Below are 21,458 nucleotides of genomic sequence, written 5' to 3' on the forward strand. Positions count from 1 at the left end.
TATAATAACAATCCTGAATTTGCTTAATGCATCAATGAATTACCACAGATTGAGAGTATTCAGCAGGGAATTCTTTATTTTCTCTGATTTCTATAGAGTGCTTTAGTTTTTATTGTGCATCATTTCCAGCAAGCACAAATGACTAAACTCCTGTTCTGCTCTTTTTATGATAACTACACATCAAGTGCAGGAATTCCAGAAGAAAATTTAAATTCAGTAGTTTAATTCAAATATAATTTTAATTATTTCCTTGGGTTTTGAAATACAAGATTTCCAGTTATTGGCTTCACATCCAGACACACACGCACGCAGACACACACACACAACTATATTAAATACAATATTCAAGAACCATTCCATCGGTAAGAAGCCACAGAGAGATAAAAGTGCATCATGGGGAAGGGATATTTGATACCTGCAAAAACAGATGCACAAGGACATGTTACACATTTTTGCGTGCAGCAAAAAAAAAAAAGGCGTCACCTGATCTGATCTACGTTGAGTTTGTGGGGATGGGGAAAGGCTGAAAACCTGCAGGGTGGTTCAGGATTCACACTGGTTCTTTACCTCAGGTCTAGGGCACAGAGCAGCATGAGCCAATCAGGTTAACTTGAGAAGGCCTTGAAGTCTGAGTCTGCAACAGGAAGCAACGAGTGTAAGACAAATTCATGAGGGACACAATTATTTATTACATGAGCACAATGCATTTCCTGTACTACAATAATGCAAAACAATATAGTTACTTGTAAAAATGTGGGATTTTTAAGAAAATGCGATGGCATTCCAGCTTATTTTCAACTTAAATTTCTTGATGGGTGAGTTAGGAGCTCTGCTTCACTTAGATTTTTGACTACATTTATTAGATGTGTTTTGCTCAGTCAGTCCAGTGGGGGAAGTGGATCTGTTCCAATGAAGCCCCTTAAAATACAATCTGAAGCAAAAAAAAAATAATAATTGTATGATTCTCAATGTCTTTTTGTAACATGTTATAAACTTCTCAGTGATGAGATTGTAGATGAAACAATACCACTATATCTACGCAATGTGTCCGTGTGAATTAGTAGCAAATAAAAGACTTTTAGCACCATGTTATAGAAAGAAAATCAAATATATCAGATAATCTTTTAGCTAAATCTTTATTTGTTATTTCCCTTTAAACAAATTCAGAAATATTTTTTAAAAAATTACATGAGCACACAGCAGCTCACTGCAATACAACAGATACAGGCTTATATTAGTTAAAAATAACAAACACATTTTCCTCCATCACCTTCACTCTCACTCCACACTGATTTATAGCTCCTTGCAAAGGAATAAATGATAAATGATCCCCCATTCATCAAAACAATAATAGTTGAACTTCTTCAAAAATAGAGTCATGGTGTGGCAGAGAGGTGATTAAGCCCCTGATAGGAATCAGGTGTGCTGCATCACAGAGTGTGACAGGCGGGAGACAAGCTGAAAAGCTGTGTCAAGAGTTTTGTGTTGGTTTGGTTCCACTTTAATAAAATAACGGTGAATGGAAACATTGACTATGCATCTTTGTGGGGGAACCCGGCAGTGGCAAACACAACTGCCACACTCAACACCTGCACACAACTTTTCAGCCTGTTCCCCCACCTGGGCGACTCCTCCTTTTATGGGCAGAGAGGTAATGCAGCACACCTGATTCCTATCAGGGGCTTAATCACCTCTCTGCCACACACGGTTGCGCAATAGCCACATTTAAATGAAAACAAAGTGAAAAGTAATGCGATGTAAACCACCTGAATAATGTGTGACTCTTGATAAATCAAACAAGTCGAGTGCCTGTGACACTTTCCATGGATTATTAAGACAGGCACGTCTTCGTAAAAATATTAAATATTATTTATGATACACATTATTTATTTTCAGCATCTTCAGATTTGATGTTTCTTTCAGCTCTGGTTAAGCATATGTTAAAAAAAACAAGCATTCTCATTTAAACAGGTTTTCGTGTTTCAACATATAACTCAAAATACTTTCACTATATTCAACAAGAAGGCAAGACTGGGTTTAATCCAGAAGAGCTGAGCTCTCACGCTCACGCTCACGCTCACGCTCTCACACACACACACACACACACACACACACACACACACACACACACACACACACACACACGCGCGCACACACACACACACACGCACACACACACAAAATGTTAGAAATAAAGCACAATAGTTTGCAGTACCTCATCGTCATAATACATTTTTTTAACCAGCTCAAGCAAAAGGAGCTATATGGAGGCGCTTCTGTTGTAGAAATTTGGCACATAAGGAAAAAAACTACAACTGAAAGTGGAAGTCTAGCTACTTTTTTCTGAGTCACTTTGAGAAATGTTGACTGAGGCAGTTAGTAGCGCCTCCCTATACAAGTTTCAAACCAAGAAAAAAACTTTTTTTTTTCAACTCAGCTTTTGTCCTGACAATGCCACAGCCATCACAATTCAAAAGCCGCCACTCTTTGATTTTTCCTCAAAGCACAACACTCCCACTTACACATTTACACATTACTGATTGACTAACATGTATTTGTTAATGCAATGTGGCACATTCATATTTATAAAGTGAATAAAGTACAGCGTGTATATTAACCACTCAAATGTGTTAAGGCACCATTAGACTTCCTTTGTTGCATTATATGTAATTGCTTCAGGAGTTTAAGTCATTCTGCAATGTGCGTGACTATTTTTCCTTATAAAGCGCTGAGCCCAAATAGCAATTCACAATCTGATCATCTCGTGTAACTCTATTTCTGGGGAAAGTGCATTAAGACAAATACTGACGTATTTTCATTCAAAGGTAAAAATATGGTAACATTTTCAAAATTACATTTCATTCTGTGCATTAAGTTGTGGCACTGTCTTGCCTAAATGATGTGTAAACAGTCCTGCTCTCAGAAATCTTTACAAGTGGCATTTGAATTTCCATGAGATTTTGATATCTTATAAGTTGTAAGCCTGAAATACTTCTTCTTCAGGTTTTAGCGTCACCACAGTGGCACGTATACAAACCAAATTAAAATAATTGTTGCTGGACCACAAAAGAATCATTGGAATTGTTCAAACAAGGACAGTATGTCTCGTTGTCAAACATATTAACTGATCTAGCTGGTGACTGTTGCTAGTTAACTGTTAAAATGTTCATCTATATTTACATTATCATTGGTAACCACAAATTGGCATCTTATTTTTCTACTATTTTTTTGGACTAAGCTGTGACCTAATATCATTAGACAGGACATCTCAAGACTTGTTTATGAGCTCGAAAACTAGAATTAGGGATCTCTGCAGCACAACACATAGATGTCATTGAGATGACAACATGAGTGTTGTTTCATTTTAAGTGTTTGGTTTATATAAACAATAATTAAAATAACTAATTAAAATGTGAAAATATTGTACCTTTGTTAACATCTGCGCTCTAGATTACTGCAGCTTCTCAGTATGTATGCACCACTACCCGTTTGGATCACCACGACTCAAAAATCAATATGTTTACGCGCAGCATTTCATTGACATATTGAATTGTCAGCGTCTGGAGTCTAATCGACGTATTGTTGAAATCATGTCACTTCAGTGATGACAGGTGGCGAGATGCACTCTTATAAATTCTCATTATAAGAACATGGGACAGGTTGGCATCCGGCGTCATAGAACAAAATAGGTCAAGGTTGAGTGCAAAGTTCGACCGAATGCCCAAACACTTTTTCCTGTTTCAGTCTGATTGATCTGTTTACACACAGGAGTAGCTCGACTTGAAAACTTCACTTTCAGTCAAACTAACATGTTTCCATGTGGTATAGACTTTTAGTCACACTTTAATTCCGATTTTAAGTGTCATACCATGTGAATATGGTGAACTGTGTAATATATCATTGCAAAGTGGGTGCGTATGAGTATGACGTTCACCGGTTTTGTAAATCTCCACAGAATGTTCTGTGACCATTCTGTGATTGTGATCTATTGTTTCCGACTGCGATGAGTGTAACACATTTCTGATACAATCTGTTTGCCAGAGAGTGTGAATGAGAAAATTCTATGGCAGGGTCTCAACTGACCCACACATGCACACGCACACGCACACACACACGCACACACACACACGCACACACGCACACGTACTTCTGTCTTTATTAGGACTACATTAGTAAAGTTCAATCCTACGACTAAACCAACACCTACTTCAAAATAAACCAAATACTGTATCCTAATCTTGAATGGCCCTCTGTTAATAACATTTTCCTGAAGCTATCAGGAATCATCACTTATAGCCTCGCTCAAATTCCACATTTGTTCCCACTTATTTGCATTATTTCAAAAGCATACTTTTTTTTTTAAAGAAAAACTCTATATTCTTTCAGTCAGTCTCTAATTATTTTAAAAAAGCAGTGTATTTTACGGTTGGAGGAACTGCAGTGGAGGTACTGTTTTAAAATAAGATATGAGTAATCACATTATGTTAGGATCTGGTCGTTGGCAAAACACTAAGGAAGTATGAGTAAAATAAGGCATCTCAAATATACTCTGTATGTCACACTCAGCACAGCACACACCCACACTTGTTTTTCTTTTTCACACTGACCCCACTGCCTTTGTCTGCAGGTTTCAACCTCTCATCACTGGACTGGCTCAGTGGCGTGGTGCTGGCAGTTGTGGGAGACTCAGAAGAAGAGCCTGTCTCTTGTGCCCAGTTCTCACCAGCCCCTGAGCCCATTTTAAACTGACCCTCTTCCTCTGCAGCAACCCTCCCACCAATGGACACCTTTACATTTGTGACTGTTCCAAACCCACACTGTGTATGGCTCCTAGTTTTGTCATTGCTGGCTCGGCCCCCTCCCCCAGCACCTGATATGAAGTCGGTAGCAGCAGCTCTTTGCTGGGCTTCCATTTCTGACAGGCTGCACGCCAAAGCCATCTGCAGGTCTTCATCTTCCTCATCTTCCTCACTTTCTCCTGCAACCTCGCAGTTGTAGAAGGGGGCAGAGCTGAAAGAGCGGCGTGTGGCTGCAGGGTAATGGCTGCGCTGGGATCTGTCCGGCTCTGTGGGGGGCCTGTTGTGGATTTGGGGATTTTGAGGGGATTGTTTCGATTGTCCCTCTCGTCTGCTCAGCTCCAGAGCAAGGGCCATTTGATCCTCCACACCTGGGAAACAGCACAGCCATTCAGACAGTAGTGTCAATATGATAATTAATACAACACAGAACGTCTATGTAAGTGAACAGGAAGAGCAGTAACATATAGTGGGCAAGTTATATAGCACTTTTACAACAGTAAGAATCTAAAACCTCTTCTGCTTCGATACGACTGTAGTACATCAATGAACCAAGCAAAAGAGGCCTCGCTTCTCAAAACCTTCTCACTTTTCACATTAGCAAGAATGCTTTTCTGGAAGCCTGAAGTAAATAAAGTGAAGAGGGAACTATTACAGTTTTTCTCAATTATTTACACACAATTACTAGTACCTGAGACACAATGACCACACCATGTAACTCATACACTAAAACTGTGAGCTAATTCTGCTAAAGTACAAGCACAATTCCTGTTTTACACCCAAACTTCAGTTCTAAACTACACTTTTTTTTTTTAAACACCCCACACAATTCTCTGCATTTAATTCATGAAGAAAATGTCTTGTTTTCACGAGACAATTCTAAAGTCACACAGCTATACAATTAGGAATCTGCTTTAGCACAAAAAGACAACATGTGAGTTCTTCTGTTTTAGAGCAATAGATGCCAACATTTCTGAGAGTGTGAGGTCCACTTTCAAGAAATGTGTGTAAAGAATTGAGAAAACTGCAAAAGTCTCTTTTAGGGTTGTCTGTTTGTGCCAAAGGTCTGCATTGGCTTACCATTAATTAAGATGCTCTTTAACACTCCATCTTCCTCAATTTCTGTTCTTTCCTGACCATTCTCCTTTATCCTTCAAGAAAAAATACAAACATAATTATTATATTAAAAAAGTGGCAACAAAATGATTCACTTAAAAGTATCAGCAGTGTATAAAAACAAAACGTATTGAATAAATCCAGAAGAAAACATTCAACTGTCTGGCTGCAACCAAATTATGTAATCATGGAATTGTAAACAAAATGTGTTCACTATACAATTTTGTCACATTTGAATTAAAAAAACACAAAAAAAAACATCACAGTCAATTCTGAATTGCAAAAAAGCTTAAAATCAGAAAATACCACTCCACAAACCAGCGAACCACTTTACTGTGATGTTTGTAATGCGATATCAAAAGTGAGGTCGTGAAGATCATCGGGAGGATGACATACTTTTTGGTAGTGGTGCGTTTTCCATTGATGATGCGAGTAGATGTAGAAACTGATTTATAGTTGCTCGTCCCACCACCCAGGCCCTCCATCCCATCCAGGCCCCCCATAGAAGAGGAGAAGGAGGTAAATTCAACTGCAGAAGAGAAGAGAAGAGAAGAGAAGAGAAGAGAAGAGAAGAGAAGAGAAGAGAAGAGAAGAGAAGAGAAGCTGATGATTCATGGCATGGTTTACAGGTTATTGATTTAAAAAACATGAAGCAGCTTGGTTTAAAACTGAAAATTGATTATTTGAGATATCCAATTAATAAGCAATAACTACAGGTCATTAAATCTCTCATAATTATGTATTCTGGAGTCCAGGAAAATATAAATATGGTGGATTGTTAGCCTCATTGTATTTCTCAATATCATTAGAGAATAATAATCATCAAATATTGATCTTGTATAGTGGATCTAACAATTGGGGATTCAATGTATGCTGACGAAAAAGTCTGATACATTAAATTTGCCCACAATTAAAACTGCAATAATTTAGTAAATACACAGTGTACTATACATGCTGATCTTTCTGTTGAAGGAAAAGAGAAGAATCGACTGGGGCCGAGACGAGATGAACCTCCAAATGAGGGGAAGTCATCTGAAAATGACAAAAACAGGCAATATGCATGAATGTGAATTTTTAATATTATTATTATTATTATTATTATTATTATTATTATTATTATTTATCACATAACAAGTTGAGTGGATGTTATTCAAAACTCACTAAAGAAGTTCCCGAAGGGATCCTGTCCACCAAAAAACTCTCTGAACACCTCATCTGGACTGCGGAATGTGAAGGTGAATCCTGGGAAATCTGATGGGAAGTCTGAACTGGATGGTCCTGAGGAAGGAAGGAAGGAAGGAAGGAAGGAAGGAAGGAAGGAAGGAAGGAACCACGATTCAATGTTCCCTTCAAATGATGATCAAAAGTAAAAGGATAATGAATCCCAAAGAGTCATTGACCTGTTTGTCGTGTTCTGTCATTTCCAAATCTGTCATATTCATCGCGTTTGCTCTCTGCCAAAAAGAAGTACCCACATACATCACTGGAAATCCATTTTTCCTCATCATAAGCGTGATTATGTCTATAAGCATGGCTTACTGTCAGACAGGACTTCATATGCTTCTGCAAGTTCCTTGAACTTTCTCTCTGCTTCCTCCTTGTTGTCTGGGTTTTTATCAGGATGCCATTTCAAGGCCAACTTTCTGTACCTGAACAAACAAAACCGGCACAAACAGAGACATAAACAAACACCAACACATGTGTCCAACTCAACATGGGCAAATGATGCATTGACACACTGGGAAGAACAAACACAAAGAAAACAAAGCCTTAGATGAAATGCACCATTTTATATTTTCTTTAGAGGCATCGGCTGATTGCGTTACTTATAAATTGCGAGCTTTATAAATGAACTTCGGTGTAGCAGTAAGTTTGGACGGAGACACCAGTTGAGACGCATTTCATGACACAAAAATAACATGATCCTCTTCATAAATGGGTGTCAAATTGTGATACGCATCGAAAAGCATTTTTTATTTTTTAAATGAAAGCAAATATTACAAAGCTTAGAATACAAAAAAAAAAAAAAGAGGTTTTCAATTAGTATTATCTTTCTTAAATGTAAATAATAACAGGATTGCCTTATTTGGAAGAGACAAAGAGATGCTGTGCTTCGGTGTCAGAGGACAGTGTGGCTCCCAACAACAATAAAATAACTTCATATTAGGTGTAAACAACTTTCCTTTGGAATCCGTGACTAATTCAGTTAACTTCCACTTGAGGATGTTCAGATTGATCATGAGGCGTTTATAATCTTCTCAGGTAGTACACAATGTAAAAAGGTTGGAGAACCACTGCTATAGGTCATGTATGTGCATATGCCTTCAGGAAATTAACAAAGTCCATAAAGAATGAAGCCATGGTTCGAGAAGCCTTCATGTCCAGAGAGAAAGTTTGGTATGGAAGTATACAGAGAATGCCTCAGCATTGCACCTTCATGAGAAACTGCAAACTATTGTTTTGGTGCAACGCTGGTATTGTTTGTATTGCTGCTGCATTTCTATTGGTTGTTAGTAAGCGTGAAGCAGCAGTAAAACAGTGAAGTGTAATGAAATGACTTCCAGACAGAAGATTATCTCAGGCTGTTGGTCACCGTACAACCACAACAATGGTCGTCTATGAACTCCTCTCACTGCGCAACAGAAGGCCACAGATTTTTATACTAATCAAATACAACAAAATTATTTGTCTTACTTGGCCTAAACTGCAGTGTATGTCTTCATTTCAAAGAATATTTTTGACCAAAAACGTTGAAAAGTCCATGTATTTCCAAAGTGGGATAATTTCCAAATGCTATTATAATCTGACAGCTTATTTAGAATGATGTATAACTGTAATGGAAACTTTGAACTGTGTGGCTTATTACAATTATTCTGAATACTTCAGAACAATCTCAGTATACTCACGCCTTCTTGATGTCATCTTGAGTGGCTGTTCTTGACACTCCCAGGATGTTATAGTAGTCCACCATGGCGCTCCTGTCACTCCTTAAGACACCAGCCTGAAATACATTTGGGACAAGCTTTCATTTGAGTGATTAAAAAAACTGTGCTCTGATGTCTGTGGATACACATTTCCTGCATATTTGAAACATTCTTCATGACAGTGGTATGCATGGTATTCTCCAAAAGCCACAAATAAAAGAAAAATTCCTCCATGACATTTTTTTTTAGATCTACAGACAAGTGAGCAACACTGTCGTCAGATACACCAGAAAAACAACTAAATAAGGCCATGCTTGATGAAAGCATTGCTGTTAAGTGTCTGTGACTGTTGATAAACTAAACTAAAAGCATCTACAACCCAAAGTTTCAGTCAAAATAACTAGAAATATCACTCCAGTGACTGTTCAAGATGTGGAATACTTTTACGTCATGAGAAATTATTCCTAAATAACATTTGATGACAAAATGCATTCCACTTAAAGAACAGATCCCATATCTGCATGCAGGTGTACGGAATATGAGTATTGCTCAGTTTGTCCAATTCTAGCTTTTGCTATAAGACTGAGAGTTAACATAACTTAACCTGTGGTCTCCTTTAAAGGTACATCTCAAAAAATAATTCATGATGCACTCCATAGGCATGGAGTAATGATTTGTCAACAATACCATGAAAACAATGTCAGAGTCAGTGTGGTTCTTATATTTTTTTCTTTCTGATTCATGAGAAAGAGAAGTGAATTATTTGGGATAAACAGCCAAAATACATTATATGGCATCCCAACAACATTTTATGGTACCACAACAACATGCCAAACTATGTGAGCGAGACAACAGCTTCTGAATGAGCTAAAATTACATTTCTCTGACTTAAATGAGAATTTTAAAAAGTGAAGTTCCTACATCTTCACCTTTTTCCCTCCGCCTGTGATGTTAAAGGACATTTGTTACTGCCTCATTTGTTAAAAGCCTACGTGTCTCTTGTTCTGATTTTAACATGACGTGTGTACATTGTCTATAAAATCAGGACAATGAGAGGGGAGGTTTGCTATTGACTGTCCTTTATTGATCCCCTATTGGTAATATACATACAATGGGCTGCAATCACATAGGGAGCTGTTGGGGGTCAAGGGTCATGTTCAGGGACCCTCAGGGGTGAGCTGTCAGCATTCGAATCTGCAACTTTTTACCTTTTGTTATTTAAATGAAATATGAACTAATGCATTATTGAATAGATAGTGGTTCAATTGGTTTCACTAAAGTGTTACTGAATATTTCCACAGATCTACTTATGGCCTTATAATAAAGACCTCAGCAGCAGTGCTTCCTTTATAGCTGCAGACAACATGCCACCCACCATACCAATCTCATTAGTGGCCTGGGGACTTCCAAATGGAGGTAAATAACTAAAGTGAACTTTCTGGGTCCCCTCGGGAGCAGCCATGCGCTCACACAAGTATTATTACTATGTTATTTCTAGCGCCGAGGCATCTGGCAACTGCTGCTGACAGGACAGCGGGCCTGTACGAGCTTAGAGCCCCGGACACAGGCTCCTCTCGGAGGCACAGGTGCGACGCTATTCTGTGCTTCAACTACAGGGTGCAAATTACATTATTTGGTATTTCGGTGGCATGTTTCCTATTATGGTGAAGTTGCGCATCCATACTCGAAAAAAAGAAAAGAAAAGAAAAAACGGGAGAGAGAAAAAAGAAGCGACACTGTAATACCTGTGCGTAGTCAAAACTTGTCCCAAAAGCCAGGAACCTACCGTGTGAGTCTCCGGGCCTGGTTACCGGGCAGTCCAGTCACAGTGATAATAATAATAATATGATAATAATGAATTAGTTGTGTTGGCGGTGTTGCTCCCCTCCTCTCTTCTTGACAGCCGCACAGACACCGCCTCTGTCGGTCCGCCGGTCCTCCGCCCACACGTAAACACAATCGGGCGACACGACAGCGCCGTGAGTTTCCGTTATAACGGGAATTACGGCCGCCGTCTGCAGCCGGTGGCCAGATAGGAAGAGGCGCGCGTGTGGACAACCCGGCCCTGTAGAGCGGAGCGCAGGCTCTAGCGGCACGCGCTACGTCACAAGCAGCGTCTAGAACTTACTGCCGTCGTGCGTTGTGATGTCACTAGCCCCGCCCACCCCACCCGCGTCTGCCTGTTGCAACCTTTTTGCCCCTATCCCACCAAACAAAATGTCAATTTCTTTTAGCTTTAAAACCTTAATAAAAAAAAAGTGCTTTGAAAGTTATGCTAATGAAACTTTATATGACAATTATTACACCAAAAAACGACAATTACAGACAAATTATCACAGTTTTTTACAGTATGTGTGTGATGACATCGCTTTATATCCAGATGTGCTTCATATCTCTTACAAAGTTTGAAACCATGGTGTGTGAAACTTAAATCCCTTAAACTTCCTCTTACTAATAGGAAAATCACCAATCATGTCCTAGGGTTAATAAATACTCACCTTTTCACTTCTGTGTCAGGAGGTGTTACACCCTTGTAGTTGTCAAGATGTCTGCACAGTTGAGATATTTGTGCAAAAAATGGTCACAAACAGAAAAAAGCTGATCCAACATGTACATTTGATTTGAAACATTGCCGTTTTATGTTACAAATGTGAAGACTCGGAGTCGGACACTAAATAAATAAAACTGGACTAACCACAGCTTCCTGTGAAACCAAGAAGAACTAAGACATGGCAAAGGAATAGCACCATTCATCAGACACAAGGAAATTTACAGTGCTTAATAAGGAAATAAGGGAAATACATTAAATCAAGATGATCAAGAAAGAGATAAAAGGGAGAATAAACAAACAAATAACTTTATTGAAAAGAGAGCATTATAAAAAGTAAAATATGTTGGGGTTTTTTGGAAAGTCTGAGCAAATAGGGTTTTGAGGCCAGTTATTCCCAGCCAGGCTACATCACATTTTAAAGAGCTGTTAATTCCACATGACTCCAGCAGAACACTTACAACTTAAAGTTGTGCTGCCTTCCTGGGGATATGGAATTTCTAGCAAAATTTGAGTGTGGAAATTTGAAACACATAGCATAGAGATGCACATCCCACTGCTTAACACATTCTTTTTCTCACATCAAGTTGGAATCTTTAGCTAAATGCAAACGTCCTGCTTTTCACTTCAGAAAGTGTCTGTGGTTCACCGTATCTAAACAACTAATGAGGTTGTTGAGATGCTTTGAATATGAAATATCTTGTAGTTATTCCTGCTGAACCCCATAAATTTATTTTACAACCCCAGAGGGGCAAAATTCCTGAAAAAGGGAAAGGTGCTACACATTTAAAACAACGCTAATAGAACTAATAGCTCACAAAATCAAACCTGAGGACAATACCCATATTTCTGCATATGTTTTCTTAATTGGGGAGCTAACAGCATCACTATTATACAAACATTTTTCTCAACTCATTTAATATTTCTCTGACATAATGGTTTTATCTAGTTCTGTTTAGTTTTTTTTCAAATTTTGTGTCTTTTTTAATATTTTATACTTTTGTGCCATTTGATATTTGTGGCTGTAGAGCATTGTTGACAGTTACTGCATTTCACTGTCTTACAAGTGTGAGTATGTTTCAAACAAAAACAATCTTATCAAATATTGAATCTAATTTTTTTATCTGATACTTTACAGACCTACATTATAATCACTTTATAAACAATGACAAGTTATCCATTATGTTCCCATTTCACTCATTTAATTCGTTTCCAGAAGCCTGGGCCAGATTGTGAGTCATTAGTGGAATCACTCCAGGGTCGCATGATGATGAGTTCATAGTTATTTGGACAGTGTCTGGTGGTTAGCATGGCTAAGCCTCTTAACCTATCTAGATTAAGCTATGCAATGTGACTCATTCTTTCTGGATAACATTGAGGGCCCTATCCCCTGTTTTTCTCAAGTCCAATACATCATACTCAGATGAATGAGGCTACAGAATTAATCACAGATCACTATTGTAATACTGAACTGTATGAACTTTTCACTTATTGTTCTCATTGCTGTCATCTGCTGGTCTAAAGAAGTAACTACAAGAAGATGATTTTCAGTTAATGTTGACACCACTAACGTATGTTAATTAAAAGCAAGTAACTGGATAAGGACAGTACATTTATAAATTATATGTGAGTGAAATGGAGCCTAAAATAATGTAAAGTCCTGCATGTCAATGGGCAACTGCAAAAAAATAAATACATCTTACTGTACAATGAATTATCTATGATCACTTTTGCTTCATGGTTCCGAGAGTCCTATAGTTTTTCACAATTATAAAGTTTGAATGAAAACTTCATTAGATTGTAGGAAAGGTGCCATTAACCTCCCACATACAGCATCTATGCTTGATTAACAGTGGGGTATGATTGAACAACAAACTGTCTATAGTGGGACACTTAAAGAACATTCACAACTCCACTCGAAAGGTTGAACAGAACTTTTATTGATAGCACTGACACAACATCATCACAGATTATCACATTGTTTCTGGGAATGTGCTATTTTTCAGAACCTTTTTTGGAATGTGCGATGATGTGTGACCCTTCAGTACTCCTCTCCCTCTTCATCTTCTTCTCCCATGCTGTCAGTGCCCACCTCCTCATAATCCTTCTCGAGTGCAGCCATATCCTCTCTGGCCTCTGAGAACTCCCCCTCCTCCATTCCCTCTCCGACATACCAGTGGACAAAGGCTCTCTTGGCATACATGAGGTCAAACTTGTGGTCCAGTCGGGCCCAGGCCTCAGCGATGGCCGTGGTGTTGCTCAGCATGCACACAGCCCTCTGCACCTTGGCCAGGTCTCCTCCAGGAACCACAGTTGGAGGCTGGTAGTTGATGCCCACCTTGAAGCCTGTGGGGCACCAATCCACAAACTGGATGGTACGTTTGGTCTTGATGGCAGCGATGGCAGAGTTGACATCTTTGGGCACCACATCACCACGATACAGCAGACAACAAGCCATGTATTTACCATGGCGTGGATCACACTTCACCATCTGATTGGCTGGCTCAAAGCAGGCATTGGTGATGTCAGCCACAGACAGCTGCTCATGGTAGGCTTTCTCAGCAGAGATGACCGGGGCATAGGTGGCCAGAGGAAAGTGGATACGAGGGTAGGGCACCAAGTTGGTTTGAAACTCTGTCAGGTCGACGTTCAGAGCTCCATCAAAGCGGAGGGAGGCCGTAATGGACGAGACAATCTGGCCAATGAGCCTGTTCAGGTTGGTGTAGGTTGGTCTGTCAATGTCAAGGTTCCTGCGGCAGATATCATAGATGGCCTCATTGTCCACCATGAAGGCACAGTCAGAGTGCTCCAAGGTGGTATGGGTGGTCAGGATGGAGTTGTAAGGCTCCACCACTGCTGTGGAAACCTGAGGTGCTGGGTAGACGGCAAACTCAAGTTTAGATTTTTTCCCATAATCAACAGAGAGTCTCTCCATCAGCAGGGAGGTGAAACCAGAACCAGTTCCTCCACCGAAGGAGTGGAAGATCAGGAAACCCTGAAGGCCAGTGCATTGGTCAGCCTGTAAAACAAGAAGTTATGATTTAATGCTTCACTTATTCCCAACCTTCACTAAAATGCAATTTAAAGAGCTTGAGTCAAATGTGAAACTTGTTGATCCATCCATCCATCTCTTATCTCGCTTCTCCATATCAGGGTTGTGGAGCGCTGGAGCAGGTCCCAGAAAATGATAATACTAAACTCACCAGTTTGCGAGTCCTGTCCAAAACAAGATCAATGATCTCCTTGCCAATGGTGTAGTGTCCACGGGCGTAGTTGTTGGCAGCATCCTCTTTTCCTGTGATCAGCTGCTCAGGGTGGAACAGCTGACGGTAGGTTCCTGTACGCACTTCGTCTGTGAATTGAATTATTCCGAAAACAAATTAGGAATTGTTAACCACAACTTCAGAATGTCAATATAGCACACATTACATTTGTAAGTAAAGTGGAGAAAAACTAAATCAGTCCCATTCTGATTAAACTATACGTGCATCATCAGTATACATACAGTGCTGCAAACCAAAAGAAACCAGTATTTATGCTTTATAAAACATTGACTGTCCAACATAGATAAATATCAAATATATATGATATGAAATTGTATATGAAATTTCCCCAAATGAGTGTAAAACTGATCTTCAAAATACTTTCATATTTTTGTCAATATACAAGATAGTTTATTCAATTTTACAGATGACTCACCAATGACAGTGGGCTCCAGGTCGACAAAGATTGCCCTGGGAACATGCTTTCCTGCTCCAGTCTCACTGAAAAAGGTGTTGAAGGAGTCATCTCCTCCCCCAATAGTCTTGTCTGAGGGCATCTGTCCGTCTGGCTGGATCCCATGCTCCAGGCAGTACAGCTCCCAGCATGCATTGCCCATCTGGGCTCCGGCTTGGCCGACATGCATAGAAATACACTCACGCTGGGGGGAAAAGAAACAAAAGAGAAGTTACTTGAATGAGAATGATGACTAATATTTTCATCCCAACAGTAATACTGAAGAAGGATTACTTGGCCCTAAAAACATAGATATCTTTGAGATAACTGGATTATCATTGACTAGTGTGTCAATAATTGTGGCGTTTTGCACTGTATGTTGATGAATATCAACAAAGAAATACAGGACATCATTTATTGATTATCAGTGATCTATGGGGCCCATATCTCTATTAAAATGCGTTACAACAGAACAGTGAACTCTTTGTCGGTATAAAACAATATATGAGTGAAAACAGATATGGTTGCTTGAGATCAAGAGTCTAGACTGTTGGAAGTTCCTGTAGAAACAAAGGGTATAATATGTACAATAAAGGAATAATGCTTCATTTTTACTACAGTAGGAGTTAGTTTCATTGGTATTTAAAAAAATGGACGATATCATTTTGAAGATATGAAGGGTATGCTTCAAAAAGACTGGAAAAAAACCTCACCCCGACTTCATCCTGTATCTCCTCCCTTTGCTCATCCCCTCCCCTTTTGTGTCTCTCTCCTCCCTCATCCTGTCCAACCGCGTAGTGCTATGTAACGCATAGGGATGTGTCTCTCTCCCTCTCACCCCCCCCTCCCCTCTCTCTCCACATCGCTCAAACCAAAAACTCCTAACAGCTGCAAAATGGCTGCCAACTACCTCATACTGCTGAGGCCAGACCACTCCTCTTTTCTCTCTTCTTTCTATCCATCCCCCCACTGCCACGATTGCTCAGCTCATGCATTCTTTGTCATGAAAACTGCATTTCCTCAACAAACACATGACGAGTACATCTGACCCAGTTTGTTCAGTAGAGCAGATCGGACATGTCTTCCTTATAAGTAAGCATATCGGTCCATGCCTGTTTCTTCATTCTCAAAAGGACTGGCCATAAAAGTTTTACTGCACAAACCCAGCTCAAGATGACAGCCATTGAATAGAAAACAACTTTTTTTGTATCATTAACTTTTAACTCCCTCTGCAGTAAAGGCCTCATGGGCATAAGAGAGGGCCTGATATGATATTTAATCCATCTCATACCAAGAAACAAAGACAAGAGAATGCTTGAAAGGCAGACAGACGATGCTCATTTCAAGGTTTTGTCATCAGAAAGCCTGTTACTCACCATTTTGTCTGTTTGTCCTTCGACCGACGTGTAGGATTGAGACACAAGGCAAAAGTGAAGAGGAGAGGGAGAGTCAGACCTTATATATACGCAAGGATGTGGAGGGGGCAGGCAGTAAACCACAGCAAGCAGCTGCACAGCTCTGACCGTGGCATGAGTGAGTCGCCGTTAAAAAAAAAGAAGACGAGGGAAGTCCCTAAAAAGTGCCTGACTGACTCTTTATCTGCTCCTACATTTGTCTGCTTTTATCTTTCAGTTAAAGATTAGACCTTTGTTTTAGGAAAAACACTTAAATACGTCTTCTCTTGTATTTGTGTATTGTGTATGTAGCCACTGGAGCTCCAGTCAAAGATCAAAAGGAGATGCACAAAACCTTGAATCGGTGAGATAATTCTTGTCATTTAATGAATGCATTCAAACAAATTGTTTGCTCCATTATCCTCAATGTTCATATGCTGACTTTAGGCACAGAGTAATGCTTATTGCATGTATGCATCTGTACCCACACATCTACCAACACACACAATCCACCCTGTCTGTGTGGAAAAAAATTATTGAATAATCACACACAATGGGGAGGTTTATTGAACAGATGGCCAGTTAAATGTTTTATTCCAAACCTAAAATGTAAAAAACAAATGTTTTATGGATGGGAGACGTTAGCTCATAAATAAGAATGGTCACAACTTCTGATTGAAAATACCAAAAAAAGGCATCAAATTAAATGATATGGAAAAGATGACAATTTCAGTACATTTTTTAATCCAGAAAACCCAGACAAACATTAGAAAAGCAACTGTTGGGAAAATAGTTTCCGACAAATTGTGAAGTCATGTTTTCTCTCCTCTGGGTACAACTTACCGGTATAAAGAGCCTTGCTCAAATGACAGCCCATCGATTCATGCATAATCAGGATCTTATTGTTGCTACAAGCCACTGTCTGAGTATGAGCTACACAAACACCACCAGTCAGTGGTTTCGTCAATTCTTTTCCCTCGCTCTTGTTCTCGCAGAGCCACAACTGAATGACATATAGAAACTAACATAGGAGCCCTTTCATAACTTACATTCCTCATGGGAGAGAGAGATAGAAAGAGAGAGAGAGAGAGAGAGAGAGAGAGAGAGAGAGAGAGAGAGAGAGAGAGAGAGAGAGAGAGAGAGGGGAGGAGAGAAAGAGAGAGAGCCAGAGAGAGGATATTGGGGGAGGTGCACAGAAGAGAGGGCTTGGTTTTAAGTTTCAAGGCCTGCCAGAAGAAAGAAGAGAGTTTAGAGCTTTTCTCACTTTGAATCCTAATGTGCATTTTTGAATGACACTGTTACAACTGATTATAATGAAATACTCATGGAATTATTGACCTTTAGTTTAGTTGATGCGATAACATATTTGGTACGTGTTCTTTCACTAGAAAAAGCTAAACACCCTATAGTACACCTAGAAATTAATCAACTTGTTATTGGTGGTTAATGCAGGATCTACAAAAGTTAGTATTCTTCTCCTTCATCCTCCTCTATATTATCAGCTCCCACCTCTTCATAATCTTTCTCCAGAGCAGCCATGTCTTCCCTCGCTTCTGCAAACTCCCCCTCCTCCATTCCCTCTCCGACATACCAGTGGACAAAGGCTCTCTTGGCATACATGAGGTCAAACTTGTGGTCCAGTCGGGCCCAGGCTTCAGCGATGGCCGTGGTGTTGCTCAGCATGCACACAGCCCTCTGCACCTTGGCCAGGTCTCCTCCAGGAACCACAGTTGGAGGCTGGTAGTTGATGCCCACCTTGAAGCCTGTGGGGCACCAATCCACAAACTGGATCGAACGTTTGGTCTTGATGGCAGCGATGGCAGAGTTGACATCTTTGGGCACCACATCACCGCGATACAGCAGACAACAGGCCATGTATTTACCATGGCGTGGATCACACTTCACCATCTGATTGGCTGGCTCAAAGCAGGTGTTGGTGATGTCAGCCACAGACAGCTGCTCATGGTAGGCTTTCTCAGCAGAGATGACCGGGGCATAGGTGGCCAGAGGGAAGTGGATACGAGGGTAGGGCACCAAGTTGGTTTGAAACTCTGTCAGGTCGACGTTCAGAGCTCCATCAAAGCGGAGGGAGGCCGTAATAGACGAGACAATCTGGCCAATGAGCCTGTTCAGGTTGGTGTAGGTTGGTCTCTCGATGTCCAGGTTCCTGCGGCAGATGTCATAGATGGCCTCATTGTCCACCATGAAGGCACAGTCAGAGTGCTCCAGGGTGGTATGGGTGGTCAGGATGGAGTTGTAAGGCTCCACCACTGCTGTGGAAACCTGGGGTGCTGGGTAGATGGCAAACTCAAGCTTGGACTTTTTACCATAATCAACAGAGAGTCTTTCCATCAGCAGGGAGGTGAAACCAGAACCAGTTCCTCCACCGAAGGAGTGGAAGATCAGGAAACCCTGAAGGCCAGTGCATTGGTCAGCCTGTAAATGGAACATCAGTAAAACATTCATTAAAAATTAAAGCAAGTTAAAGATGTGCTCATGTCAGTTTTATGCACACTCACCAGTTTGCGAGTCCTGTCTAGAACAAGATCAATGATCTCCTTGCCAATGGTGTAGTGTCCACGGGCGTAGTTGTTGGCAGCATCCTCTTTTCCTGTGATCAGCTGCTCAGGGTGGAACAGCTGACGGTAAGTTCCTGTACGTACTTCATCTGGACAACAATGAAACAAAAGAACTGTATTGAACCAGTAATCCTGGCGTTGAACTTATTTTTTGTACAAATGATCCCACAATATCAAAGTCATTGTCATGCTTGTCTTACATTTACAGTAATGAAATGTTATTTTTATTGAAAAAAATAACAAACACAGATGATATACAATCATGTGACAATATAGTTTATTTTCAACTAAAGAAAATGCATAAATGTATCAAATACTCAGTTTTGGGAAAAATGATCAGGGTGGAACAGCTGAGGGTAGGTTCCTGTCTGTATTTCATCTGTGAATTGAAATTATTCCCTAAACAGATTTGGAATTTTTAACCCATTACTATATGTACTGACCGATGACGGTGGGCTCCAGGTCAACGAAGATTGCCCGAGGAACATGCTTTCCTGCTCCAGTCTCACTGAAGAAGGTGTTGAAGGAGTCATCTCCTCCTCTAGTAATCTTTTCAGAGGGCATCTGTCCATTTGGCTGGATCCCATGCTCCAAGCAGTATAGCTCCCAGCATGCATTACCAATCTGAGCCCCAGCTTGGCCCACATGAATAGAGATACATTCACGCTGCAGAAAGCGAATGACATAGGTAAAATTACAAAAAAGCACTTTTTTCCAGTAATCATTCAGCAGATGATCATGGATCAATACAGATTCTGATTAAAAAAAACTTAAATTTGATAAATCTACAAAAAATAGAAAAAAAACAACTAAATGTCAATCCAATCCAAACATTAATAATAAATACCAAAGTATGCTCTCATAGGAAAGTTTAACACTGGTAAACTCACCATGATTAATCTCTCTTTTCCAATATCCAGGTATCGGTAAGAAGATGAAGTGCTCGAGACAGCTTTGCTCCTCAGCCTTTATAGACCTGTAGCTTAAGGTGAACAGTGATTTGATCTGAGCTGTAATCAGAGAACCTAATGATGAGACCAGGATAAGATCGTTCGCTTGACAGACAAACTCACAATGCAAAAGGAGGTCACCACCCTAGTCATTGTGCATGATTTTTTTGTACTTGTGTGTATACGGCTCATATTTCAGAAAGCAGGGGTGAAGCCACCAATGAGATGAGAAGTTTCAAATAAGGGTTTTAAATTCAAGTGTGATCGTTAATAAGAATTATAATTTGATTAAGCCTTATTGTCAGTGACCTATAGGAAATTAAAGTAGACAAGATAAAGTAGTGTTTATAATCAAATATTTAAACAATAACAATTAAAATGAACAATTAACAACAAATTAGAGTGACCATCTAGCCTCAATCACATGTTTTTAGACAGTGATTGGAAACTCTAATACCCACAGAAAACAGCCAGATAAGGCGAACATGCAAACTCATCGCAGAAAGAACCGCAACTGGACTCCATCAGGGGAGACTCTTGCCGTGAGACTTGAGTGCCAGCCACAATAACAGTTTGTCTACATATATTGTACAGTGACCTTCAAGCAGACTCATTGCTGAATTATGTAATACACAGTATTATATAATACACACTCACCTGGCAAAGTAATTTAGTACTAAGTTTTCTATGGACTTTAAAGTGGTTTTGTCTAATCTATATGTACATTGCTATAAGTTGTTGTTTACAGTTTTGAGCGTCTCGGTGCACGAGACTATTATAATTATCTCTAAATACAGGCACCTAATGAGGGGCCAATGTGTGTGTAAGTATGAAACCCACTTCTCTTCCTGAGTTTGTCCCTTTCATGTCCAGGGAAGAAAAGAACAGTCCATTTGAATAAGACACCACATGACTACATTTTGTGAAAGATAACTGCCAGCCATTTAGTTCTCATCAAATGAGTAAAAAAACCAATCATTTCCAACCAAGCATATAATTTCCATTCAGATAGTTGAGTCCTTAAGCCATTTGTGTTAAAAGTGTGGACGTGTTCATGATGAGGCAGGAACACCCTACCACTTTGTGATGTCTAAAACAGGTTGAACAACTTTCCAAACGGGGGCTTTAATAGTAATACCTGAGCTCAGAATTTGCAGAAGATGCAAAGGGAACATTTATCAAATAATTAATTCGTTTTAATAGTAAGCTGAAAAATAATGAGGAAAGCACACACCTAACTCCTTTCCTTTTTATTTTGCCCTCAGAGGTGTTGCCTGAGACAGAAAGCCATGACCTACTTCCATTGTTTGATGTAAGTTCCCTCCACTGTACAGTTTGAACTTTTCACTCACAGACTGATGGCAGATAATGATGTTTCTCCAAGGAGATACAGATAGAGAAAACCAGTACATAAATAAATAATTTTCACTTCTT

At 39.8% G+C, this 21,458-nt stretch overlaps 3 protein-coding genes across 4 annotated transcripts; all 3 read right to left on the bottom strand.

The window, feature by feature from the left end:
- Positions 1–80: 80 nt before the first annotated feature.
- On the bottom strand, positions 81–10,886 carry dnajb2 (DnaJ heat shock protein family (Hsp40) member B2). Of its 2 annotated transcripts, XM_080497584.1 has the most exons (11): positions 10,623–10,886; positions 8,819–8,913; positions 7,452–7,561; positions 7,313–7,366; positions 7,074–7,190; positions 6,864–6,944; positions 6,309–6,441; positions 5,877–5,947; positions 4,871–5,167; positions 568–634; positions 82–415 (listed from the first exon to the last, which is right to left on the bottom strand). In XM_080497584.1, the coding sequence occupies exons 2-10, from the start codon at positions 8,881–8,883 to the stop codon at positions 606–608; spliced, it is 957 nt and encodes a 318-aa protein (XP_080353710.1). In that variant the 5' UTR covers positions 8,884–8,913; positions 10,623–10,886; the 3' UTR covers positions 82–415; positions 568–605. The 2 variants fall into 2 exon arrangements, with proteins under 2 accessions (XP_080353709.1, XP_080353710.1); XM_080497583.1 differs by having other exon boundaries at positions 81–634.
- A 2,417-nt stretch (positions 10,887–13,303) lies between these two features.
- LOC308131058 (tubulin alpha chain) lies at positions 13,304–16,495 on the bottom strand. Its single transcript, XM_080497650.1, has 4 exons — positions 16,478–16,495; positions 15,084–15,306; positions 14,588–14,736; positions 13,304–14,403 (listed from the first exon to the last, which is right to left on the bottom strand). Exons 1-4 carry the CDS (start codon positions 16,478–16,480, stop codon positions 13,426–13,428), a joined length of 1,353 nt encoding a protein of 450 aa, XP_080353776.1. The 5' UTR covers positions 16,481–16,495; the 3' UTR covers positions 13,304–13,425.
- Positions 16,496–17,959: 1,464 nt separating this feature from the next.
- Positions 17,960–19,743, bottom strand: LOC308131059 (tubulin alpha chain-like; the record flags this gene model as incomplete). Its single annotated transcript, XM_080497651.1, has 3 exons — positions 19,518–19,743; positions 19,015–19,163; positions 17,960–18,931 (listed from the first exon to the last, which is right to left on the bottom strand). The coding sequence occupies exons 1-3, from the start codon at positions 19,636–19,638 to the stop codon at positions 17,960–17,962; spliced, it is 1,242 nt and encodes a 413-aa protein (XP_080353777.1). The 5' UTR covers positions 19,639–19,743.
- Between the last annotated feature and the right edge of the window lie 1,715 nt (positions 19,744–21,458).

The sequence above is a fragment of the Blennius ocellaris genome, assembly GCF_963422515.1.
Source record: "Blennius ocellaris genome assembly, chromosome: 6".
Taxonomy (NCBI): Eukaryota; Metazoa; Chordata; class Actinopteri; order Blenniiformes; family Blenniidae; genus Blennius; species Blennius ocellaris.

Excerpts from the sequence above, each read along its gene's own strand:
- dnajb2 (XM_080497583.1), bottom strand. The coding sequence starts at position 8,883 with ATGGTGGACTACTATAACATCCTGGGAGTGTCAAGAACAGCCACTCAA. Across the intron at positions 7,562-8,818 it reads CAAGATGACATCAAGAAGGC|GTACAGAAAGTTGGCCTTGA; the intron begins GTGAGTATACTG and ends TTGTTTGTTCAG. Across the intron at positions 5,948-6,308 it reads AAACGCACCACTACCAAAAA|GATAAAGGAGAATGGTCAGG; the intron begins GTATGTCATCCT and ends TTTTTCTTGAAG.
- LOC308131058 (XM_080497650.1), bottom strand. Across the intron at positions 14,737-15,083 it reads CCTGGAGCCCACTGTCATTG|ACGAAGTGCGTACAGGAACC; the intron begins GTGAGTCATCTG and ends TTCAATTCACAG. Across the intron at positions 14,404-14,587 it reads TGGACAGGACTCGCAAACTG|GCTGACCAATGCACTGGCCT; the intron begins GTGAGTTTAGTA and ends CTTGTTTTACAG.